The sequence below is a fragment of the Octopus sinensis genome, linkage group LG5 (genome assembly GCF_006345805.1).
Source record: "Octopus sinensis linkage group LG5, ASM634580v1, whole genome shotgun sequence".
Taxonomy (NCBI): Eukaryota; Metazoa; Mollusca; class Cephalopoda; order Octopoda; family Octopodidae; genus Octopus; species Octopus sinensis.
In genome coordinates this window covers 22,516,670-22,544,336 of record NC_043001.1, presented here as the reverse complement: position 1 = coordinate 22,544,336, position 27,667 = coordinate 22,516,670, and the positions used below count along the sequence as shown (strand labels likewise).

The following is a 27,667-nucleotide window of genomic DNA, read 5'->3' as shown; positions in this document are numbered from 1 at the left end:
TTTAACTTTTTTTTTTTTCCAATTTAAATACAGCAATGAAATCTTGTATTGCTGTATTTAATTTAAACGATTGCAATGTGGAAAGATCACACATTAGCCATTCAAAAACACAAAAAACTGAACTTAAACATTTATTATTTGATGTCAAAATTTTCATCAAACAATATGAACTGCAACTTGATCACCAACATGGTTAAAACCTATCTCAGTGACTAAGATGCAGTCCACACAACAAAAATTTTGATAATAGATGTTTAAATGGAGTTAAACATATTTGTGTTTTTTTTAATGGCTAACATGCATCTTCTACACTGCTATCATTTTAGATTCAACACATGGTCTCAGGTCAGATCACTTGCCTGACTAGTACACTTCTGAAATATAATGAAATTTTAGTTATACTTTAAATTTTAGCATGGCAAGAGGTGCAAATGAGGGTAGCTATATCAAACTCCATTCTTCATCAAGTACCACATATTAGAGGAGGCTCCTAGTAATAACAGTGTAGCGCAAAACGGCGGTGCATCAGCATGGCCGCAGCTCTGAGCTGAAACTTTAAAAAAAAAATTAGTTTTAAATAGTAAGGTTTCATAGACACATTCCAAAGTGTTGCTATTCACTTTCATCTGTTACAACAACAGAAGAAACTAACCTTCTTTGTTGTGTATGTCATCTTGTTGACATAATTTTGTCAAGCTGAAAGCCCTTCCCCTTGCCAACCAATTTACAGCATAGAGTGGTTAATTTTGTCAAACCACTGGAACTAAAGAGGATAGGTGTGGCAAGATTAAAGAGTCCTCTCTGTTTTGTATCAGGGATTTTATTCTGATTTACTTTTTGCCTAAACAGGCTGCCTGCACTGTTTCCTACTTTATGATATGGTAAATAAGTTTTTTGCTAGTTCTTTCTTGAAAGCAAGGCATATATTTTAAGAGGTGTACAGTATTTTGGCTTCAAATATGACTTTAAATAGCTGTGTTTAGAAATATAAACCTATTTTGCCATTCAAATGAGATGGCATCATTTGCAGATTTGTACTGTTTTTCAACTTATTGGTTTCTTTAGTTAACTTTTTTTGTTTATATTTCTCATTAATTATATACTATTTGCTGTCTAGATGCACTAATAATAGCCTTTTTTAATTAAACTGTGCGACTAATATTGCATGAATTTCATTTCTTATAGATTAATCGACAAGCCTTTTATTGAAGCAGATGAAATGGACCAAGCAGCGAATGGTTGGCTATGATGGAAAACTCTTGTTATTCAAGACTTTGCTTATAAGAAGTTACTGTCAAGATAATTCTGTCTATTGTCAACTACAAAAGGATTGTGAATTTTTCCCTTAGCATCAAAAAGCCTGGAAATGAAAAGTTGCTTTATTGCTTATATATTTTACTATCAGTCAGCCTTGTTGCCAGCATTGTTTTAAAAAAATATATCAACTTTATCGTGTAATAAATTGGCTTTATACCTATTTATTACTTTGTCTTTCTTTTAACTCAGTTTCTTTCTCCATGTACAAAAGTTTTTCATACTACTCTTTAACATTTTTGGAAATTTGTAAATATTGACTGAAATGTTAATTTGAACAAAGAGCAAAAGAGTGTCCAGTACCAGCTCCAGTCAAAAGGATGGAAGGTTTTTCAGGAAGTTGTACTTTGGTGGGTCTAAGTTGATTGATTTCATTTCCATTTCCACACATGCCATGTTCGTTCCATCCCCAACAAACTAACGAGCCACATCCTGAGAAAAGTAAGAATCAATTTGTCAGCATCTTTCCTTATATTAAAATTATGCTAAATTTTCTGATATAATTAGATTTATAAACTGTTTTAATTAAAATACCTGACTTGTATTATTAGCATTTACAAAATCTCTGGAGTGAAAACGTAAATTATGTTATGATTGACTGAGATTTCTTTTATGGGCATTAAATAATCAGTTGTATCAGTTGAAACATTGCTAGATCAGACTGGGCCTGGTGCAGCCTTCTGGCTTCCCAGACCCCAGTTGAACTGTCCAACCCATGCTAGCATGGAAAGCGGACGCTAAACGATGATGATGATGATGATCAATACACCTATCTCAAAAACATGGCAACACACTGACACTGTGTCTACAAGTGAAGGCACATAGTCTAGTGGTTAGGATGTTGCACTTGTGGTCATGAGATTGTGGTTCCAGACCAAGTGGTACATTGTGTTCTTGAGCTAAACACTTCATTTCACATTGCTGTGATCATTCTGACATCTGACACACACTTATGCACCCATACAGTCAATTTGATGGAGAGAGTGAGATTATGTGAACACAAACATTTGATCACTACAAACAAACCATCTGTGTGGTTGTTCAGCGAGAACATTGTTTAATGGTGGGAGAGTTCATTATATGGACATCCTGGCCACAGGAATCTTTTAAGCTGGTAAATTGGCAGATCATTGAATGAAATATTGTTATATTTCGGAATGGTCATTTTTCCAGTTTAGCCAATAAAAACACACGCACTATATATTTGGTGTTACTTTGCTTCAGCGTTATTTATTTTTTACATTAATCTTAATCTTATTTCGGCCAGAGTTCTTTTGTCACACTCCTGTGACCATTCTGAAATATGACGAAAGAACTCTGGCCGAAATAAGATTAAGATTAATGTAAAAAATAAATAACACTGAAGCAAAGTAACACCAAATATATAGTGCGTGTGTTTTTATTGGTTAAACTGGCAAAATGACCATTCCAAAATATAACAACATCTGTTTCAACACACGACTTCACATAAAAAATCTTGCACAACAAATATATAAACGTATTGAATGAAATGTTTGTGGTATTTGATTATGTGCTTTGATGCCAAGGATCAAGTATAATCAATCAAATACTTGAAAGCAGTGCCATAGCATAGTTAGAGTCAAATGACTGATGGCAATAAAATTTAGATTACTTAAATGTTGTCAGCAAAATAAAACGCTTAATTGCAATAGAATATGTATGGGAAATGAGGTTTCTTTTTTGTTTTAAGCATCAAGGAGTGGCTGTGTGGTAAGTAGCTTGTTTACCAACCACATGGTTCCGGGTTCAGTCCCACTGCGTGGCACCTTGGGCAAGTGTCTTCTACTATAGCCTTGGGCCAACCAAAGCCTTGTGAGTGGATTTGGTAGACGGAAAACTGAAAGAAGCCCGTCGTATATATGTATATATGTGTGTGTGTGTCTGTGTTTGTCCCCCTAGCATTGCTTGACAATGTTTATGTCCCCGTAACTTAGCGGTTCGGCAAAAGAGTCCGATAGAATAAGTACTGGGCTTACAAAAGAATAAGTCCCAGGGTCGAGTTGCTCGATTCAAGGTGGTGCTCCAGCATGGCTGCAGTCAAATGACTGAAACAAATAAAAGAGTAAGAGTAAGTACTTACCTAAAAGTGCTAAGTTGTGTTCTGCCCCACAGCATAACTGTTTAACTTTTAAGCCTAGATCTTCCACAATGCAAGGTTTTGGATCACAGTTTTTGTATGTAAGATCTGTAGGCCTACCTAATTGCCCATAGTCACAACGGCCCCAACTAATTACTTGGTGTTTTTCTGAAATAAAACAAAAGTGAAGACATGGACTAAGCAAACCTTTTGCATATATCATTTGTGAACAAAGATAAAGTTACATTAACAAATTGGTTTTTCAAGCAATACCATTTAAATATCAAAAGCCCAATCAGTTAAATAGTCAATGGCTATTTAGCATCTAATTTGATCTAAAAGGTTTTAGGGATTCACAATAGATATTCCAGGAAACACAAATATTTGAATATCATTGCTGAATCAAATAAAATACTACACTATTAAATGGAAACTAGCAGTCAAATCTATGGGCTGTAAATGTGGTTAAACTTGGTGCTTTATTATTATACCTCTCAACACACCCACTTGTCTTCCAAGTTCTTTGTGACCTCACTAGTACTGGTGCAACCTAATAAGCACCAAGTACAGTCTATAAAGTGATAGGCATTAGGAAGGACACCCAACCATTGAAACCATGCCAAAGAAGACACTGGGGTCTTCTGATTCATTGGCTCCTGTCAGACTGTCCAACTCACACTAGCATGAAATATAGATGTTAAACAATGATGATAATAATGAGGCCTTACTACAATTAAAAGCAAGACCAAGAAGGAATTAACAAAATTAATTGCTGGTACTGAGACCCACTTCAGTCACAACACAGACCATGGGATTGCACCTAGAAAGTTATCCTCCCAGGCACAAGTTTGAGCAAGGTTGTTTATGGAAGACCAGCAGTCGCCCATGCTCGCCCATGCATACCAGCTTCCCCTCTCCACACCACCAATATTATCCAAGGGAAAGGCAATGGCCGATACAGCTTGGCACCAGTGACGTTGCAACTCATTTCTACAGCTGAGTGAACTGTTGCAACGTGAAATAAAGTGTCTTGCTCAAGAACACAACACAGAGCCTGGTCTGGGATTCAAGCTCACAACCTCACGATTGTAAGCTTGGCGCTCTAACCACTGAGCCCATGTGCTGGTACTATAGCACAAGTGAATTCAAAGACCCAGGCTTTAGTGTTCTGACAGTGCTGATAATAATTGAAATTTTGAGACTGCTCTTTATATAAACTAACTTACCCAGTATAAAATAAGGTGGTAGTTAACATTCCCCAGAATTTTATTCCTTCAAATGCCATGGAAACTTAGTAAACAACCCAATGAGTTGTAGGACACAAGACAGTACTTACTTTATTACATCTGTATGTTGTGTAATGTTACTTTTATATTTGTAATAAAAACAGATCACAGTGATTTTAATTGCTGAACATCAAAATAAATGTATTGCAATATTCAATCATTTCAGTGCTGATTTCGAATCCTACAAATATCAATTTTATTTTTTAAACCATCCACCAAGTTTGATAGGTCGAGTGTCATATATCTACATAGACTGGAGGGAGGAGTCAATTAACTAAGATCTACATGAAAATTTGATGACTACCTAATCAAAAGAGATCAATATTAAGTAAAATGAAAAATCAATTCACACACACACTGATATAAAAAAATAAATAGGTAAAAACAAGAATTTACCTGTCAAAACTAGGAAATGAGACCAACCACTATGTAATTCTCGGATAATATCGTTTTCACTTAGTGGGAATTGGCAGGAAGAAATTTTATAAGGTTCCGTTAACATTTCACTTCCATGTTTGTACTTTGGCCATATTTATTACAGCCCCAAACACAAATACTGCCATCTTCTATAAAATAGAAAACTGAGCATTAAAATACATCACAGTTATTATCATCATAGTTGGTCATGACACATTTGAAATTGTTAAGAAAAAAATGAATTCTCTTTCCTGGAAATTATAGTTCAGAAGATATTCCTTCTTTTTAAATGTTAAATAGTTCCTCTCAAGAGTTTATTGCTATTCTTGGTTCAGTAAAAAATTAAAAAATAGCTACTTCTTAATTTTGATCTGTGCTATCCCTAAGAATATAACATTTTTGCCATTTCTACCTTTATGAAGAGGTCACAATGCCAATGAGGAATAGATGTCAGCTTTCAACCAGATTCCATCATTGTTAATTTTGTGGCAAAATGTAAAGAAATGTAATTTTGTGGCAAAATGTAAAGAAATATGTCTTTTGACCAATAAAAAGAATATGGTTTGGTTGTATGCAAAGCTAAATTGAAATAAATACTTTGGTGGTTTATATTCAGATCAAATTTTGTCACATAAGAATGAATAAAACCCTACACATGGCACCTGAATATTTAGCAGATAAACCAATCAGTAAGGTCAGCACTGACACCAGGCCCAGCTGTCAGGTGGATAAGAGTATTATAACCCTTAATGTAGAAATAACAGTTCCTAGTTTGAATCCTGTCTGGTACAATAAATACATCTGATAACACTTCGAGATCAAACTGATTGAAACAGTATTTATATAATATATTTTAATCCCAAAAGTTTGAAAAATTATAACCTTAGTTTGATTGTGAAAAGGTATGAGACAACTTCACCATAGGTGGAGGCACATGGCCTAGTGGTTAGAGCAGTGGACTCGCAGTCAAGGGATCGACGGTTCGAATCTCAGACCGGGTGATGTGTGTGTTTATGAGCAAAAACACCTACGATCCACGCGGCTCCGGCAGAAGGTAGTGGCGAACTTCTGCTGACTCTTTCACCACAACTTTCTCTCACTCTTTCCTCCTGCATCTTGCAGCTCATCTGCGACAAACCGGCATCCCGTCCAGGCGGGGAATCTATACGCCAAGAAACTGGGAAACCGGCCCTTATGAGCCAGGCATAGCTCGAGAAGGAACAAACAACTTCACCATGAATAAAGAGCCATTTTGAAGTGACTACACAAAAAAAGCTATAATTACTAATTACTTACTTAATAAAGCTCCACTGTGAAAAGCTCCAGCAACCAAAGACTGTACACCAGAGATGCTATTCACTAAAAACCAAAAGAAACATTAATAAAGTATTTCTTTAGTTTTGTGTAGTTGAACATTTTCTTGAGTTCATAGAATTTAAAAAATGATCTTAAAATCATAGATCTCTTATTATAAAAGGCAGATTTTATCTGCCTCCCTTTGGGAGTTATACAAATCTACAATATAGGATTTCTTCAATTACAATTTACCTAGCATTTTTAAGAGTACAATGCATCGCGTCATGCCAGGTCCAGTTTTTAAAATTTAAACTCCAATTAAGCAAAATTTACAGAAAACTCACATTCTGGTGTGTGTGTCAAATGCTTTTCTTAGTCTGGTTTACACCACACGCAAACGCACACACACAGTGGGCAACGAATAAAATGAAAGTAAATAGCGACAGAGTGATTTGAGGAAGACTAAACTGAAAGTATTCTGTCTATGACGCTGATAGATACATGAGTAAAATGTATGGGAAGCTAAGAGCTAAGAGTGAGTGAAAATGTTCTTGGAAGAGAGTAAATAGCGAGAGAGAGAGAGAGAGAGTGATTTGAGGAAGACTTTCATTAAATAACCGTAGTGGCTTGTGTTAGTAATAAAGTAAACATACACTCATACATACATACATACATACATACACACACACATACATACACACACATACATACACACACATACATACATACACACATACATACATACATACATATACATACATACATACATACACACATACACACACACACAGTATTGAAGCTTGAGAACAATCAGATACATTTGCAACACATCTGTTGAAAATATTATTGTTCACACACATACATATACATATATACATACAGACAGATAGACACACACACACACACATGATCCAGCATTACACAACCTCAAGGCTGAAACATATAAAAGAATAACAGAATATAAATGTGTGCAAAGTACAAGAAATATTAATGCAGTATATGGGGATTGGACAATAAGCGTAAGGCAGTGTCAATGGTGGTTCCAGAAATCCCGAGCCATAAACTACAGCCTAGAAGACGAGCCTCATCCTGAAAGATCTGTAGAACTCGACAAGGACATCCTGAAACCCTGGTGGAACAAAATCTCATCGTAACTGTTGAGGAACTAGCAGAGAAGCTTGGATTTGGTCATTCAACCATTCATTGAGATCTGTGTGCTATCGGAAAAGTCAGCAAATTGGGTCAATGGGTTCCTCACGAACTTTCCGAGTCTAATTGCATGCAGAGAGTGAATGTATGCTTTCTTTGCTGTCACATCTCACCACTACTGCGCTATGTATATCTATATATATAAAACTGTAGTTGTGTGAGTGTCTGTCTGTCCCCTTCGATTTAGATTCCTAACTACTCCCACATTTTGCGGTGCAGTTAACCAAATTCGGGTAGCTTATAGTCGTGATTCATATCGACCCGTCTGAATATTAGCGCGCGTCTACGATGAGTCTACGATTTAAAAATAATTTAACATCATTTTTTATTCCATTTTAATGCATAATTTTTCGTGTGTCGATGGCGGCGGAGTTGGCGTCCATGCTCACACCTGCACCTGGGGGAAGGGAGTGTAAGGAAATCAACGTCGTTAATGCGTTGTCAAGGAGACCAGTGTTCTTTAGAACAACGACTTCATGGCTTGAAGACACCAAAACAGAATGGCTAAGAAAGCGTCTACATGAGTCTACGATTTAAAAAAAAATTTACCATCGTTTTTTTTCCATTTTAATGCATTTTTTCGCTATTATATAAGGGAAGTAACTCTCTAAAAATGTCTACGATGAGTCAACGATTTTTAAAAAAATTACCATCATATTTTTTCCATTTTAATGCATTTTTTGCTATTTTTTTGCTATAACTCTCTAAAAATGCTTATATAGTTATTTCCCTTACAAACCCGAGCAACGCCGGGCGATACTGCTAGTTCTAAATAATCTCTCTCTATATAAATAGCAAAATGTCTGCGTGTGTGTCCTTTATACAAATCCACAATTTTTCAGTTAGAGGGCTCACACTTTCTATGGTCATTCAAAACCATGCAAGGGTGGTCGTGCACATCTTTACATTTCCCCAGTCACCCCACAAAGCCATTAAAAAATCAGTAGAAGTGACTTTTTTGTGAATTTTCTATCTAAAACCCAATCAAAATGCCCAAAGCTTGATACGCCAATTGAATGCCAGCTAGCTGTATGTGATTGGTCGGAGATTTGGACAGTACTCATGTGTATGTGTGCATGCACGCAGCTGTATATGCATGTACTAGCACCATGACCCGGCAACGCCGGGTCATAGTGCTATCAATTATAAACCTGAACTGAAGGTCAAAAATTGGTAAAAGTTTTTTGATAACAATTTGCAGACATTAGCATATCAAAGTTTCTTGACCTATCCTGACATGTTGCATGATCTTTGTAAACAAAACACTGATTCAAATGCTATCAATTGTTGCCAGTTCACTGCATAATCATGTCTAGGTCGTTTGCTGTTTGATAGATGGGAGGATTATTACCTTGCTTAGAAACAGGTGAGGGTTGGCAACAGAAAGGACATCCAGCTATAGAAAACCTACCAATGAATTCTGTCTGATCCTTGCAAGTATGGATAAGTAAATGCTATAATGATGAAGATATATTCACAGCAGACTCTTGCACAGTTTCTATCTATCAAATTTCTTTCATACATTAGTTAACTCAAGCTGTAATAAAAGACACTCAAGGTACCATACGGTAGTACTGAACTCAGAATCAAACTTCTTCGCCAGCCATACCTGTACCTATTGAACTATATTTTCATACTGAAAAGCAAAATATTCTTTAATAATGAAATGACAAAACTGCAGCAGCTTTTAACTTACATTTTTTCGGCTTCTCTTGTTTGGTTGGTAGTTTCTCAGAGTTTTTAAGTCCCAGTTGACCTCTTCTTCCAGCACCCCAAACAAACACATCACCTGAAACTGTGGTCACATGAGTTATTTATAAAATGTTACACACACACACACACACAACAAATATTAAGCTTGTGAAATTTAATGTAAATTTTAAGCAGCTCATCAGGGAAACAAATTTTAAATTTATCTAATTTATAGAAAAAATAATTTATCCTGGTTTTAAACTTATATCTAGCAAAAAGACATGAACTAACTCCTAAAATATGCTCTTTCTTTTAGACTGAGCATCGTCTAGTTGAATATAAAAAAATTGTTAATCAAGACATTTGACACCTGTCACTTTGAATGTCTTCTTCATCTTCCACTAGAAAACAAAATTCTTTTTAAAATGTATTTTTTACTTTTCTCCAATGCCTAACTGCATTTAAAAGAATGCTTACTCAACTCTCACTCTTTACTCTTTTACTCATTTCAGTCATTTGACTGTGGCCATGCTGGAGCACCGCCTTTTTAGTCGAGCAGATCGACCCCAGGACTTATTCTTTGTAAGCCTAGTTCTTATTCTATCGGTCTCTTTTGCCGAACCGCTAAGTTACGGGGGACGTAAACACACCAGCATTGGTTATCAAAGCAATGTGTGTGTGTGTGGGGGACAAAGACAGACACACAAACATAAACACACACACATACATATATATATATATATATTTGTCAAAATATGTTGAAATAAAGTATTTAACTCTTTCACTACCATACTTCTGTTGAAGTACACTGTCATTGTTTCAGTTAAAAATAATGAAGAATTTAGTAAAATAACTCTGTTATTATTACATTGGGTTTTGGGACATAAATTAACAAGAAATTTTATTGGAAGGTCGTAATTTAGAGCAATTTAAAATAGAAAATTTGTAGAACGAAAGGTGGTCCTAGATGAGTTAGTATCAAAAGGGTCAAGAAATTTTAAATTTGCATTGTAAAAACAGTTTACATCACTTTACTTGTCAAAGCCATGCTGTGCCTCATCCCTGCCACAACGTGGGTAACCATACATGATCTGTCTCTCTCACTATCACTGTCTTCTGCTTTGATGGATATTTCAACCTATAATGTAATCAGAATGGAATATATGCCATTGCTTTTCAAAACTCAACAAAATAACAACAATCTTCATGTCATTTTAAAAAAATATACAGGGTTGAATATTTTAAAAATTAATAGTATGGGGAAACTGAAATTAGTAAAACCAATTTAGAGCTTTAGTAGGTATCAGCGAGCAGAAGATTTGTCAGAATTGACAACTGAACATATGTTAGTTTATGTCAGACAAATGAGTGCTCAATACATGTTATAGAGGATATTAATTTTTTTTTTTTGAAACTAAGAGTTTGTCTCAAGACTTGAGTTTCACACCACTGTGATTTATCAGGCAAAAACCTGAAGATTAAAGTGACATGAAACCCAAGTCATGAGACAAACTCTGCTTCAGTTTCAAAAAAAAAAAAAAACTGTGTGTGTGTGTGTGTGTGTGTAGGAATATTGATGTCTTAACATGTGTATATAAAGTATCCTCTTCACCAATGAAAATAAGCTAGCAAAGGTCCCACCACAATGACTCTGACACAATATGTTAAATGCTATACAAGTTTGCAGCTCTTATGATTTCTTTACAACCAAACCCATCTAACTAAAACTATGACCGATGTAACAAACAACTGGATACTTTACTGCTATCCAAACTTTATTTCACCTACCTTCTTGTTTCAACTTTTAAATTACGCCTTTTTGCTTCTGCTTGTTCAGGAGAAAGGAGCAGTGGCCATAATTTTCACATGCCCTCCTAGACCAGTGAAGTTGATGACATTAATGTTCCTCTTGAACTTTTGCAAGTTAACACCTGCAGGAAAAAACATGGGCAGAGAGGAATTCCAGAGGATCAATATTCTGGGGGAGGAAAGACTGACCAGTCATTAGTGTAAGACCAAGGAAAGAGGGGGTACAAGAGTGATGACAAGAGGAGAGACATGTGATGTAGAAACGCCTGAGAAGAGCTGGCATAAACTTAGCCAGTTCCAAGGAAAAGAAGCCATTATAATAACAATCTCCAACTACTGTCCAAAATATGAGCCTTGAACTTATGTATAATCCACTTTCAAAGTTTAAAAAGTAAACATAAGGTCTTAAAAGTATAAGTGTTAATTTAGTTGATAATCTTTCTCCTAAACCCACCTGATTCATCATCATCATCATCATCATTTAACATCTGCTTTCCATGCTAGCATGGGTTGGACGATTTGACTGAGGACTGGCGAACCAGATGGCTGCACCAGGCTCCAATCTGTTCTGGCAGAGTTTCTACAGCTGGATGCCCTTCCTATTGCCAACAAATTAACACAAACGAATTAACAGTTCAATTAACATAAACAAATCACATCTAATTTATGGATCGTTCTCAACTCTTTCACACTGCGAAAGCTATAGGCACTGTTCCTTCCTCCAGAACAAGCAAAAACAAAAAGTCATAATTTAAAAAAGTTGAAGCAAGTAGGTACATGAAATAAAGTTTGGATTTCAGTAAAATATCAAAGTTTCCTGAGAGTTGAGATAATCTCACAGTAATCTTACAGCAACATACAAGTAAATCCTTAGGGGACACAAATCTGTGAATCAATTTCAGTTTCCAATTGAAGGCACTTCACTGCTTTGGGACATTAAAACCTGATGAAATCATGGCCTGTGACATGTCTTGGGCATCTAAATATGTATTATCACCTCTTAACTTATTTATTTAAATTCATACAATTATCTAAGTAAAAATCAAAAACAAAATGAGATATGCAAACTAAACTGCCCAAAATCATCACAACTCATTTTTTATACATAAAAACTTATCAACCATTCAAAGTAGGTTTAGGTATTGATTATAGTTATACAATGAGTATCAATAAGATTGAAGCATTCCATTGTTGTCTCTTTTTGTGTAAGGCAGAATAAGATTTTTAACCTAAGCATGGAAATTAATTTTGTGAAATTCTTAATTTGAAATTATCTCTCCTTTTTTGAGAGTTGTTAAAATTTTATGCTCAATATTCTGTTTTTGGTTCTTCAACTATGAGGGAAATGTGAAATAATTAAAAAGTGTGTGTGTGTGTGTGTACATCATTTAGTACATTACACCTTAACTAATTTAAATAAAAATCAAGTACTTACTGGGAGAAGTGACTTAAGAGTACCTGTGACTCCAAGCTGACCAAAGGTGTTAGATCCCCATGTGAATACACGACCTTCATCTATTAAAAAGGAAAAATAATGCTTAATGAAAATAAAAAACTACTTAACAGAGATATTGAGTAATTTTGTAGCAAGGCAAATGTGAGTGTGTGCATATATGCCTGTAATTGTGCATATGAGAGAGAGAAAGAATAAGTGATTTAGTTATATTAAATATATCAAAGCTGGTTACTAACTTGTAAGTGCTATAGAGAAGTCCCAGCCAGCTGTAACTTGTGTTATTTTATAAGATGAAAGGCCACTGACTTTAAGGAATGTATTAGGCATTTTGTCATCTTGACAACTTTCTTCCTTACCAATGGCACCAGAAGAATATACAATTCCATTCTCTGCAAGAAAAAAATCTTTGGTCATGAAAGTACATCACTTATTTATAATTAAATAGTCTTACATACTAGAAGAGAGCACAATACATATTATCAAGGTTCTCCATTTTGTTGATATGGTTGTCTTTCTTGGTGTTACTATGCACATCTCATGTTTCAACCCAAATTACAATTTCTCAAGTAAAAACTCATCAACTGCCACATACAACACTTGTTCATATCATTCTGTATATCTTATTGCAAGAATAGTAAAATGATTTTTAAAATTTTGGTACAAGACCATTAATTTCAGAGGGAAAGCATTAGTTAATTACATCCATTGACTCTACTACATGACTCTCTTTTACTTCTTTCAGTCATTTGACTGTGGCCATGCTGGAGCACCGCCTTTAGTCAAGTAAATCGACCCCAGGACTTATTCTTTGTAAGCCTAGTACTTATTCTATCGGTCTCTTTTGCTGAACCACCAAGTAACGGGAACATAAACACACTAGCATTGGTTGTCAAGCGATGTTGGGGGGACAAACAGACACACAAATATATACAGACACATACATATATACGATGGGCTTCTTTCAGTTTCCATCTACCAAATCCACTCACAAGGCTTTGGTCAGCCCGAGGCTATAGTAGAAGACACTTGCCCAAGGTGCTACGCAGTGGAAATGAATCCAGAACCATGTGGTTGGTAAGCAAGCTACTTATCACACAGCCACTCCTGACTAGGTACATTATTTTATCAACTTCAAAAAAATGAAAGCAAAGTTGACTTTGATGGAATCTGAGCTCAGAATGTAAAAAGCAGGAAGGAATACCAGTAAGCATTTTGTCCAATGTGTTATTCTGCTAGCTCCCTACCTAAAATAATACACATCTGTAGCTGTTGTTGTATAAATAGGTAGGGTGACTCTGAAAGGGTTCTCAGGGAGTAGCGTCCCTGCCTTCCTGAACTAGCTTTCCACCACATTTCTCAAAAATCGTGGTAGAAGCCTTGGTCTCAGGACCACTCATGTCTAGAAACTGAGGTTGGGGATAAGCAAAGGCATGCTCTCCATAGAAATCCAGCTTCAAAAAAGCCTCATGATAGCAAAGGTGAATGGGCATCAGGTTGGGGTGGGTTGCACCCACCTGCCTCAGTTGTTATGTTGTTCCTTATCAAGCCATGCCTGGCTCATAAGGGCCAGTTTCCTGGTTTCTTTGACGTATAGGTTCCCCACCTGGACGGGACACCAGTCCATCGTAGGTGAGCTGCAAGATGCAGGAGTAAAGAGTGAGAGAAAGTTGTGGCAAAAGAGACCGCGCAGAATTTCGCCATTACCTTCTGCCAGAGCCGCACGGAGCTTAGGTGTTTTCACTCATAAACACAGATATCGCCCGGTCTGAGATTTGAACCCGCGATCCCTCGACCGCTGCTCTAACCACTAGGCCATTGGCCTCCACAGTTGCTATGGCATTGAGGTAGATCCAGCGACCCCAGTTAATGGGGACAAAACCTGGATTTAAAACACTGGATGATGATGATGATGTTGTTGTATAGACCCAGGAGTAATATTGCATGCAGGCGGTTGACCAAACTATAAGGCATACCCAAGAGATTCAGCTTGTTAGTTATACCATGTTACCACCAAGCTGAGGACCATACTGCATACTCCAACATGCAGCTATCAATTGCATGGACATGTTACACTCATCCTGTTGTTTAGTCTGTTTCTGTACATCCACTGATTCTGTCCATGTGGTCATGCCCAAAAATTGCAGCTACATCCTTCTCCCTAACGTCCTTGTCTAAGTCAAGAGGCTTACTCCTGACTGCCAATCTACAAAACCAGTTAAAACACTTCTTACTTAGTATTTTGTGTATTTTGACTAGTTCTAGTACACTTTGCCGGTCAGTCACTTTTTGCTTCAAGCTATTCTCATTGAAATTTCTCTTAAACTTAAGTGGAAATCTGAAACCCTTTTACTTGTTTCAGTCAGTTGACTGCGGCCATGCTGGAGCACCGCAATTAGTCGAACAAATCAACCCCTGGACTTATTCTTTGTAAACCTAGTACTTATTCTATCGGTCGGTCTCTTTTGCCGAACTGCTATGTTACGGGGACGTAAACACACCAGCATCGGTTGTCAAGCAATGTTGGGAGGACAAACACAGACACACAAACATACACACACACAGACACACATGCATATATATATATACGACAGGCTTCTTTCAGTTTTCATCTACCAAATCCACTCACAAGGCTTTGGTCGGCCTGAGGCTATAGTAGAAGACACTTGCCCAAGGTGCCACGCAGTGGGACTGAACCCAGAACCATGTGGTTAGTAAGCAAGCTACTTACCACAAAAAAGATTTGGTTCCTTTTAAATGATTTTCTTAGTTACTTAAAAACTTTTATGATATAATCATCTCCATAACCAATCAAATTAAATTGCTAATTATCTTTAACTCTTTAAGCTCTATATAAATCAAATTAATTATAACTATGACCTTATCCTTTTCACTCTGAGAGGCCTCAGAGGGAAATTGCCCTTACTCTTTTTAGATTAATAATTAAAATTTTGATTTCCTTCTTAATTTAAAAGTGATTGTGAAGTTGAAGTAATCTTTTTCTCATTAACATTAATCAGGTGTTAGAAAGGAAATGATCAGAATTTTGCATCCTTTTATAGGCTCGCTTAATCCTACGGTATAAAATTTTTGTCTTAAACTGATCTGATTTAAATTCTTTCATTAAAATTTCATGTTATAGTCCAAAAATCAACTTAATAACCATCATCATCATCATTTAACATCCGTTTTCCACACAAGCATGGGTTGGATGGTTCGACTGGGGTCTGGAAGCCATGGAGGCTGCTCCAGGCTCTAGTCTGATTTGGCAGCTGGATGCCCTTCCTAACGCCAACTACTCTGTGAGTGTAGTGGGTGCTTTTTACGTGCCACTGGCACAGGGGCAGAGCAGGCTGGCAAACAGCCACGATCGGTTGGTGCTTTTACACATCACCGACACGGACGCCAGCCAAGCGGTGCTGGCATCTGCCACGTTCGGACGGTGCTTTTTACGTGTCACCGGCACGGGTGTCTTAACTACAATTTCCATTTGAATTTTTATTTTGATGTTGATATACTTGACACAATAGGTCTTGTTAATAATGATAAAGTTATTTTATTAAATTTTCTTCATTATTTCAAAATTAATTGGAACAAAGACAGTGAATTTCAACAGAGATATGGTAACAAAGGGTTAAGGATTAACTTAGATCAAGGTTCTTATCTACTGTTAGGCTTCTTCTAGAACTCTTTCCTTAGTTGACAGCATATTTCAAATGGAAATGAGATAAGCCAGATTAGTGGCAAGGATTTCCAGTTTTCTGTCTGGCATCTAGGAAAAGTAACTGAACATTGAAAGACAAATGAAATTCTTCATCAATTAACCCTTTAGTGTTCGCATTATTCTGCCAAAATTAATCCTTTTTTATCCCCATTGCTTTGAACTAATCAAGCATTATCTTGTAGTTATGAGATTATGATGAGGTAGCTGTTAATTTTTAAAATGATATTGTAGGGTTAGTGAGAGAGACCAGATCTGGCCAGTTTGAACATAAAACAGGCAGTATACTTCTGGCCGGATATGGCCGGTTTAAATGCTCACAGCACTGAACCACACTCCATATTGTCTATTGTCTACCACACCTCCTCATATTGTCATAATGTCTAGGTAGAATAAGCCATTCAAAGTAGTTTAGTGTCAGTGCTTTAACAACACAACCAGTATAGACTGTAACTTTCTAAAATAGTTTTTTTATTGCTGTTTATAACGGTTTATAACTTAAATAATGATAAAATGACTTACTGGTGACTAGTAAAGAATGTCCACCACCTCCAGTAATAGATAAAATGTCTTCAAATAAACAAGTGTTTTGTACAATTTCAGTAGGGACACTGAGATCATCTGACTGCCCTTGAGCCAGTTGCCCATGGCTGTTTGACCCCTGTAATACAGAAAATTAAATGCAGATCATTAAACAATAATTAATCAGATGAGTTCTTAGTTAAACATTGTTAAATGTTGATTTCAGGAGTAGAATAATTAAAATTTTATATTTTATATCTGATATAAGGATATTACCATAGCTTAATTGAATTTTGGCTAATTTATCTTTGCTTATTCTAGGACAATTATATCTTCTATTCTTTTGATTATATGTGTGTGTGTTTATAATTTTAACATCCATTTTTTCCATGCTTGTATGAGTCAGCTGGAATTCACTGAGCAGATTTCCTATTGTCAGATGCTCTTCCTGTTGCTAACCCTCACCAGCTTCTAAGCAAGGAAATATTTATTCATGGCCAGACAAGTTTTTCACAGAAGATCAGAAATGAACATCACTTGTATGACGATGATGATTGCTTACTATTTCATGATATCAAGACTAGCCGACACTAACATACACATACAAGCTTCTTTCAGTTTCTTTCTACCAATTCTATTCACAAGGCTTTGGTCAGCATCTTGTTATAATACAAGACACTTGCCCAAGGTACCATACAGTAGGACTGAACCTGGAACTATGTGGTTGGGAAGTGATCTTTTTAACCACACAGCCATACCATATATATAAATATGTGTGATCATGTAGAGTGAAAAAGAAATACTTGCTCTTATATTTTCTTAATTCAATCAAAGACACCAATTTTTCTAGATTTTTTTTTCAGCAAGTCCTGAACTCATATATGAGGAATGAAAATAAACAATCTTTTAGAATTACTGTCTTATAAGGAAGTTGTTCATGAGACCACATATACAATGTAGTAAGACTGATTTTATTCAAGATATCAATAATTACTATTTAATGCTTTGATAATAAACATAACTATTAATACAATTATGTGAGGATTTGGAGGCAGGTGGGGGGTTATGGGATTATAATTAATAACGATAGGATGATGGTATAATAGAATTTGTAAAGCACTAAAGTAAATGCTTAACTTTTCTGTGCATTTTAAGCTCAAATTCGGTGTGCATCAACTGTCTTTTCTTCTTGCAAGAAGTACCAGGTGTGTATTGATTGATCTTAATTAACTCGATCTCTTCTCCACAAATTTGTGGCTTTGTGAGAGTTAAATGTTTATAAACTATTTAAATAAAACAATTTACTTTATATCAGTATACAGTCTGAATATGAATGGCAGATTAATCTTGAAATAATTCTGTACATAAGGTTGAAGATTTGCAAAGCACTTTTATTAACACTGTATCAAAAATACTAATTGGTTGTCAGACAATTACGCTCATTTAAGTTTATCAACAAAATTGTTTCTGCAATCTTTCAAATGCAATCAAGTATTTTCTGACAATGATGGACTTTGTTCTAGTGGTTCTCAAACTAAAAAACATCACACCTGCCAAAAAATAGTGGAAAAGAGGGGTACAGCCCCATTCTTTTAATTAGAAAATACAGTTTGTATCTATGTAACTCTTCTTTCTTTATCGTTGTGTTGAATAGGTTTAAACCACATTAATTTTATTAAACATGACAATTTGTCAGCCTCACAACTTTCCTCTTCCTGAAAAATACTGCTCTAGTCCACCACCCTGATCTTTGTCCAACCCTATATCTACAGAACATTAGATTACAAAATTACTTTCAACAGAAACCATTACGTACAGTTCAGACAAAAGATTAGAAACTTGAAGTCACAATTTTTGTTAAAATCTCTTATAAAAAATGATTTTATGATAAGTCCGGCAAGTGTATCTTAGAGTTACTTCCCTTGCACATATTTATTTTACTTACTCGCAGAACGAAGTTGACTTTCGTTGACAAAACTGTTTCAATATTGCTCTTTTGACGCAATAAAAAAAAAATTTTATCTAAATATTTCAAAATTTTCAATTTGATAAACTGAACCTTAACTAATAATACCATTAAAAAGACTATGTATCACCATCTTAGCTGATCACCGAGACATGTTACAATTCCATGTCCGCTTTCTTTTAAAGTCAGTATTTCAGTGGAATAAATATGTTGCAGAATTTAGTTTCGGTTCAGTTTGTTTCTTTTAAATATAAATTCTGCCTGGATCTAATTATTCAAAAGGTCACTGTTGTTTAGTCCCCCAAGTCGGCCACAATCGAGAAAACCCATGATAAAAGGCATTTAAACTATAACCATTCGGCCTTATATTGAAAAAGAATAACGCCAGGACCGCATTATGTAACACATTCCTTTTTACGATAAGGTGCGGTTTGAGGGATATTTGGCAGCTTCTTCTAACAGGAAGAGCGACCGTATAGAGGCTCCTTGAATTGAGAATTCGGGAGTTTAAATAAGTTCGTATACTGTGGGAAGAAAAGGAATCTGTCCGATTTGGGACTGTCCCATTGATTCAGAGAAAATATTTTTACTAGTGTTGGTCATCGAATCGCCGCTAGTGATAGACTTCATCTAAAGAAATCAATACTCGAAGTAAACCACCATACATCGTTCCATTAAACATAACCACTTTAGGTTGTTGTTTTTTTTTAATTAAGTAACCGGTGTTTGTTACTTTGAAATTGAGAGACATCCTTATCGAAATATTTTTAGAACATTTTTGTATATTTCAATAGTAATTTTTAAAAAATGCTATATCAAATTTTGAGAAGAAAAAAATGTTTGAAAATGGAATTAAACTGGTATTTGCGCATGTTATTAAAATTATAAAATAACAAGCGTCGAAGAGAATCCATACAAATTAAATTCGGGTAGCGAGGGTGTTAAATTGAAGGCAACAAATTAAAAAATCAGCTTGATAAATATTTTTCTGAGAACAAAAATTCTTCAGTTTATGAGAAATATTGTAACGTTCATGTTTCCTTAAAGTGAAACAGTAAGAAACTATAACTTGAAACCGTGTCGCGGTTCCAGCTTTCCTTTTGCTCAAATGGCGCACCAAGATTGACAAATATTAGAAAAATAATAGATAAATATTATTTGAAAGTACTAACACGAAGAAAGCTCATTACAATTTGATATTAATTAGGTTTTTAGATAGAATACATAAAAAACGCAGTACTGGTGTAAGTAAAGTATATGAAAGCACCTCTCCAACTTGTTGCTTGTTCATTCTTTATTTCTTAATTTAGAAAACAAGGTTTGTTGTATTAAAGTTTGTAAATGCACGTCAGACCAATTAGCGCCTTGAGTTAAAATCGATAATCGTTAATTGGGCACCTAAATAAAAACGTAGAGAGAAATCACGAGTGAAATAACGAAACCTACCCACGAAAATAACTTCATCCTTTGTTTATTTGCTTTGTTTGCTGATAAATTTTAATGAAGAACATAACAGTGAACAAATTGAAAGCAAAAGACGAAACACATACAGATAAATGGATTAATTAAATTCAGATATTGATTGCTACGAATTTACGGCCAAGAAGCAACACAAGCCATGTTGAATTCCGTGTGGTTTATTAACCAATCAAATTCAATCTCCTATTATGCGAGGACCCCTCTTCCAAGAAGTGTTCGTAACCCCTCTGCAAGTGTCTGGTGCCAACCAACTACATTCTCTATTGATCGACGCAGTTTCGCAGACCGCCTTCGCTAGAAATTAGCTAACAACGTCATGTTAATTCTTCTCCGTTGCCCTATTTAACTGCTGCTGTAGCACGCTTGCTTCTTCTTTTCTTTTTTTCTTTTGTTTCCAGTAAGTCTTATCATTCAGGCTGCTTCCTACTTCCATGTCATTTCCATGGATCCGGGAAATCTACTGTGCCTTATAATTTGAACAACTTTTCTTTTTCTTCCTCCTTTTGTCTTCTTCGTTTGTATATTTTTCTTTTCTTCTTTTTCTTCCTCTCTTCATCATTGTATTTTATATTCCTCTCTTTCATCTAATTTCTTCCTCTCTTTAGCTTCTTTTTCGTTTCTCCTTCTCCCTTTCTTCTTCTTCTTCTTCTTCTGCTTCTTCTTTTACACATTCGTATCAACAGTGCTATATAGGAGGAACATGAGTCTATTCCGGTACTTCACTCGTACTTTATTTATCGACCCGCATATCTATGATCTTTTACACAGGATAAAATTGCATTGTGTACCTGGTTATAATCCTTTTTCGTTTATTTTATTGCCTTTTTTTTTTGGTGGGGGGTGCAACATTTATTAAACAATGTTACACATCTATTTCATGTTATAAAAAATATAAAATATCGAAGTTTAGCATTATTAATGAATAAATATACACTTTGTTTAGGATACTTTGTAATAAATTTTAATAGGCAAACATTTTTGTCTATTTCCATTATATTTTTATGGTTACCTTAAAATAATTAAGTTTCTATTATACTTGTACCCTTCTGTTTCACCTTCCTCCTCCTTTTTCTGGTGGTTGTTAATCCAAGAGAAATGATGTGGCCCTAACGACCGAATTGTGAAATCTTTTTACTTTGTTGTTATTTAGTTCCAAGTTGGTTCGGATCCCAAACATTTCTATCTTTTAGGAATAATGTATCCACACTACACAATCCAGTGTATTGTTCTGTAAGTTGATAGGGAATGATTTGAGCCAGATTTAGTTGCTATTTCTTGCAGAACGAGCAACCGCTTAGAGGATCTTTCATTGGCTCGGATATCTAGTTAGGTTTCATTCACCTGCGTTCATCTAAGCAATATTCTTGTACTTAGATCACATACACAGGTGGGCACACACATACGAACGCACGGACGCGCGCACGTATTATAAAAGTATATGAAACATCACACAGGATAACTCCCTAATATTGTGAAAGTAGCTTCCCTTCGATAGAAGAGCAAAGAAATGCCTTGCATGCAACTCGACCAACTCCAAATGCGAGAGACAGTTTCAGGAATTCTTTGAAGTTAACACGCCATTACAGAAAAGGCAATCTAGTTGTTTGGGGGCAAAATGACAGCTGCAGACACGTGTTTCTACATCCATAGGCGTCATCAGTACTGCAACGGCCCAACAGAAGAGATATTCAGACAGAATTTTAATAATCGAAGAATTTATCTAGTATGGTATTTGATATACCTTTATTTGTCTTTATTATTCATATTCATACCAATGACCGCTAAGAGATATTTACCTTAGCTCATTTTACATATGCGCGCGCGTATGTTCAGAGAATTTATACAGAATTTGATTCCTGAATATAAGAATGTGGTAGGAATCATAAATACAAGGTCGGCAGGGTTTGATGTCACCTTGGTATGGTTGTGTTTATGGAAATATTTTCCAATTAATACTGAACGGAGTTTTTTTTTAAATATATTTTAATATCTATATATGTTTGGAAAGTAAGGTATCATTTTTCCTGCTTGGGTTGCAAAAAGTGTGCGTGTGTTGGTCGTATCGTGTCTTCAACTGATTTGTTTTAGACAGTATTGATGTATTAAGTGGTTAGTGTTCGTGCTTAGTTTTACTACAGATAATATTGCTTGTGAGATAGTTTCCTCTTAAAAGACAAGATGGAGAGGTTCTGAAGTTGCAATTGCTGCCGTTATGTATGTGGTTTTGGCTCTCACCTTTAAACACTTTTTTAGTGGTTGTAAATAGCTACAACTTTTTTTTTTCGAAGTTGTTAGTTGTGGAATATAATAATTTTATTTTGTGTTTCTGTATTAGTCTGTGATACTTGTGATGGGGATGGAAGTGTTTTTAGACTATTCTGAATAATAATTTAGCTATTAGTGTAGAGACTTCTGTGTTGAAGGGAGAATTGAATCAAATAATTTTCCTTTTTTCTCTATTTTCTGCCTTTTTTTAATGTATTGTGAATGTGGTATTATTTCTGTATTATATTTTGTCTTTCTAACTGCTATTACCGAGAGCTTCATTATATAGAGTTGCTCTTTCGTCGAGTATTTTTTCATTAAAAGATAAAGAAAGTTTCAGAGATGTGTTGATTACTAAGTTTTTAATTACGCTTTAATCGTCTTTGAATATTTATCGACACAGACTTTGACACCTTTTATCCTTTTGGGGTCGATAAACAAAGCACCACTGAGTCAAGCACTGGGGTTGATATATATATAACCATCACAAAAACATCAGGCTTTGTCACTCTTCGAGAAAACAATAGTTGCCAATAGAGACCACAACTAGTTTCTTCTGATCCTATTGTTTAATTTGTACAGTTTATTTAACTGTTCTTACTTTTTTTTAATAGTCCATATTCTAAATATGGTAATGTTTAAAACTCGTATGTTTATATAAAAGTTGAAAGGAAAGAAATTGAATTCATTATGGAATCTACGAGTCGAAGTAGTTTGTATTTCACACAACTCTCTCTATTGGTTCCCGTTCTTTCTCGACCTATTTTTCGATCGATTTTGTAAACATTGCTAACAGCTTGCTTCATTCTGATGTCGAATCTATTCAGAATTAAATCCAAAGAATAGGATTAATTTGATTATTCTTTTGTTGTTGTGCTTGTCTCAGATCAATGGACTGTGGCTATGCTGGGATATCGACTTGAATCTTTAAGTGGAACAAAGCGCCCTCAGTGCTTATCTTTAAGTCTGTCGTTCTCTTTCTATCGAACTGCTCAGTTACTGGGTTGTAAACAAATCCACGCCGGTTATCAAGCGATGGGAGGACGAACACAAAGACATACCTACCTATCTACATACATACATACATACATACATACATGCATGCATGCATGCATGCATACATGCATACATACATACATACATACATACATACATACATACATACATACATACATACATACATACATACGTACGTACGTCTAAAATGTTCACAAGATACTATCCTTCCGTGAAATATAACACTGTCACTAAGACGGCCAACAATGCCACATACAGGAATAATTGTTCTCATTGCTATTCCAAAGACACACCAATATCATAGAATATCTACACCTTTAAAAATATAATACACGAGTAGAACATTCCAATAAAAATAGCAACCGAATCTAAGTACACCAGACCAGATATAGATGCACGAAAAAGTGAGCAGGAAGTGGAGCACTGCTGTAGAGAGGTTCAGCGGATATGAATGTCTCTTCAAAAACTAGGGAAAAGGAGAACATCTATGTAACATGCAAATCTTAATGCTCTCATATCCAGGCTATAGACTATCATTTGTTCCAATTATTATACAAGGTGTTCGGGATAAATTTGACGATTTATATGTTTCCTTTTCAAGGAATAGCTTGATGTATTTGTGAATAGTTAACAGCGTTGGAGAGCATAAAGATTAAGGCTGTAGTTGAGAAAAAGTTAGTTGACATAGAGAACTGGAAGCCACTGAATATTGAAAAAGAGTTAACTGTATCATTGATTATTCGCAGGGTATCAAAATGCCGACATTATGACTGCTGCTCGGTGCTCTGTAAACACTGCAAAGGTTGTAAGACGTGACGCGGACAACTGCAACCGAGACGCTGTGGCTATCTAATTTTTAGGTATTGCCCAGGTGAGAGTTACATCATATCACTCCACATCTTTGAACTGGGCCTTAGGCTCCGTTCAAATAACTATGTGGTAACGGTCAAAACCAGACTGGAGAGTGTAGAGCGACCGTACGTAAAGGAGATGGTGACAAATGTCTCCTTTTTGAACGCCGCACGGTCGCCTTACAAAAGAAGCCAAAATACAAGTGCCAAAAGAATAAGAAGAGTATTCACAAACAGTGTTTAGTTTAAACCTGGTCGATGTTGGTGTGTACGTAGACATGTTGGTGGTGTCGATAAGCTTAAGGCGACGGTGGTGGAAAAGATCCTGAAATGCTGCGGTGGTGTTGGTGTCGTCGCTGTCTGTCGCAGGAACATGGTTGAGTCGCTCGAACTGGCTGGTCTGTCGATGGATGCTCTGTGGTCAATGGTCTAGGACCAAAGACCCAAATGGTTTGTCGTGACTAGCTTTGAAAGGGTTTAGGTGGCTCAAACAAGGCATTAGAAAAGCAGTGTCACGAGACCTTATCTGAAGGTTGCGATTGGTTGGTTTACACATTGGCGCGAAATAAAGCAAGAGATAAAACTGCACCAAAACCATCCAATCAGAGTAGCGGACACAACAGGGCCTAAGCATCCGAAGAATGGCTGCTATCTGCCACGACGTTATTTCTATGACGTCTCTCAAAGAGGGATAATGTATTTCACTAACCGCTACAAGAGGTTGCTACTGGAAGGTCATATGTGTGACAGCAGGATTCGGTTCCTTTCCATAACTCCGAAAAAGGTCAGAAGTGGTTGTCAGAGAATTTCAATGACCTCACCAGCCCCAATTTCTGGTCTCCTAATTTCTTCGATTCTAATCCCATGGATTACTATGTGTGGAATGAAGTTGAGAAAGACACCAACCGCTCCATCTGCAACACCAACGCCGAGTTGGTGACCAAGATCAAGATGATCTTCCCAGGGACACAGTGAAGAACACATGCGCCAGGTTCCGGAGCCGTCTTGAGCCTGTGATGGAGACTGTGATGGAAGCTGTGGGAGGCTACTTGAAGTAAACTGTTATCTCCCGGCAATAATCTCGTTGGTTTTTTAAAATCTTTTTAAATACTTCTATTTTTAGACGGGATTTTCTTTTTCTGCAAGCAGTTAAATTTAAGCTGAACATCTTGTAGTGCACATGGCTACGTAACAACACATCTGCACAGAAACCTTAAAATGCTTGGTTTTTCCAAAACACAACAGAGTAGACTTAATTCGCTTCCACCAGATACAATTGGTTAGAGAAACTGAAAATTTGTAAAACATTTCAGCGATTCTCCATACACACACACACACACACACACACACACACACACACACACACACACACACACACACACATGTCCGTGTTGTCGGACATATTCGCCCGCTTTCTTCCAAAAATGTAATGCCCTTAGTTTAGATTTTTGGGGCCTACCAATTTTGAACAGTCTCAAGTGTAACAGGCCGAAACTGTAGTAATAATTGGAAGCTTGACTGATGAATAGAAAGCCACGAATGTTCCGTCCTGGTTTCCCTGTCCGTCTTTGTGTGTTTTCACAGTCGTTTTCACGTTCTTGTTCCGTTTTGGGGATTTATACATACATATAGCGGCGCACGTACACCTTTTGCTCAGCTTGTAAGTATATATCTAAATTCTGTACGACTTTCTTCTTTCTTTCTTCCTTCCTTTTTCTCGCTCCCCCTCTCGCCCATTTCTCTCTTTTCTCTTTTACTTGTTTCAGTCATTTGACTGCGGCCATACTGGAACACCGCCTTTAATCGAGCAACTCGACCCCGGGACTTATTCTTTTGTAAGCCCAGTACTTATTTTATCGGTCTCTTTTGCCGAACCGCTAAGTAACGGGGACATAAACACACCAGCATCGGTTGTCAAGCAATGCTAGGGGGACAAATACAGACACACAAACACACACACGCATATATATATACATATATACGACAGGCTTCTTTCAGTTTCCGTCAACCAAATCCACTCACAAGGCTTTGGTTGGCCCGAGGCTATAGTAGAAGACACTTGCCCAAGGTGCCACGTAGTGGGACTGAACCCGGAACCATGTGGTTGGTAAACAAGCTACTTACCACACAGCCACTCCTGCGCCATTTCTTGGCATTCTCTTTCTTTAATCTCTCTACTTTTCTCTGTTAACTCCCTTGTACCTTCTCCCCTCTCTCTCTCTCTCCCTCTCTCTCTAGTTTCTTCCCTAATTCTTCAATCTCTCTGCTCCCTACCTCTCTTTGTTCCTCCCACGTGACCAGTGCTCGACCAAGCGTGATCTTTCTTTTTTAGCCTGACCGCTGCTCGCACAACACCTTATTTTCCTGTCTCCTGACTTTCATCTATGTTTGTTACCGCAAGGCTTCCACTTCACGCGCCAATTTAACTTAACTTGTCCTCTTAGTCGAAAGACACCTGTTATTCTTGTTGTTTGTATTTGTAATCGTGTTACATTTTCTCCGTTTTCTCGTTTTTTTTTTGTCCCTGTTGTAGCACATATTCACCCGCTTTCTTCAAAAAATTTAATGCCCTTGGCCTACCAATTTTGAACAGTCTCAATTGTAACAGGCCAAAACTGTAGTGATAACTAGAAGCTTGACTGATAAATAGAAAGCCACGAATATTCCGTCCTGGTTTTCTTGTCCGTCTTTGTATCGTCCATCTGTCCGTATGTTTTCACTGTCGTCCGTTACGTTCTTGTTCCGTTTTTTGGATTTGTATAAACACACACACACACACACACTGAAAAACCAAATTTTCAAAGAGTTCAAATAGAAATAAACTTTAACCACTGGACTACATACAAATGTCTCCTGTCCACTCTTCCACCAGACAGATTAAATTTGGAGTGCCTTGAATATAACGAAACATGTTCCCTCAACCGTATCGGCCTTCTTTTTAGGCGCAAAATATACTGTCACGTGACGTAGCGGGAAACGTGCAAAAGGTTATGAACTTAATCATGTGTTCATTCTCTACAAACACTTGACATAAAACATTCAGAGCATTGATTGTTTGGGCATGTTCACTCAACCATGTCGGCCTTAAATTACGCTAAACATTCACACTTGATACTAACACACGAGCGTAGCAGGAAGCCTACGAAAATTTCTAAGACCAGTCATGTGACTATCCTCTACCAATCAAATCCTATTTAAAACATACTAATTTGAACCATGAACTCCCTATAAAAATAGGCCAAGCTTCAAACACTAGTCAGAAGCCAGACAAC

General features: G+C 36.4%; 2 protein-coding genes across 3 annotated transcripts in view; one reads left to right on the top strand and one right to left on the bottom strand.

The window, feature by feature from the left end:
- The window catches only part of LOC115211650 (vacuolar protein sorting-associated protein 18 homolog), a 57,570-nt gene extending 56,093 nt beyond the window's left edge, over positions 1-1,477 (top strand). The window contains exon 30 of the mRNA XM_029780285.2: positions 1,186-1,477. Coding sequence (XP_029636145.1) covers positions 1,186-1,249 — 64 coding nt within the window. The 3' untranslated portion in view covers positions 1,250-1,477. The remainder of the gene's footprint in view (positions 1-1,185) is intronic.
- On the bottom strand, positions 7-20,434 carry LOC115211651 (secretion-regulating guanine nucleotide exchange factor-like). 2 transcript variants are annotated; one of them, XM_029780286.2, is made up of 10 exons: positions 20,230-20,431; positions 16,818-16,956; positions 12,814-12,966; positions 12,557-12,636; positions 10,348-10,450; positions 9,317-9,415; positions 6,412-6,474; positions 5,095-5,264; positions 3,416-3,580; positions 7-1,746 (listed from the first exon to the last, which is right to left on the bottom strand). In XM_029780286.2, exons 1-8 carry the CDS (start codon positions 20,245-20,247, stop codon positions 5,194-5,196), a joined length of 726 nt encoding a protein of 241 aa, XP_029636146.1. In that variant the 5' UTR covers positions 20,248-20,431; the 3' UTR covers positions 7-1,746; positions 3,416-3,580; positions 5,095-5,193. The 2 variants fall into 2 exon arrangements, with proteins under 2 accessions (XP_029636146.1, XP_036359111.1); XM_036503218.1 differs by lacking the exon at positions 12,814-12,966 and having other exon boundaries at positions 20,230-20,434.
- Positions 20,435-27,667: the final 7,233 nt, after the last annotated feature.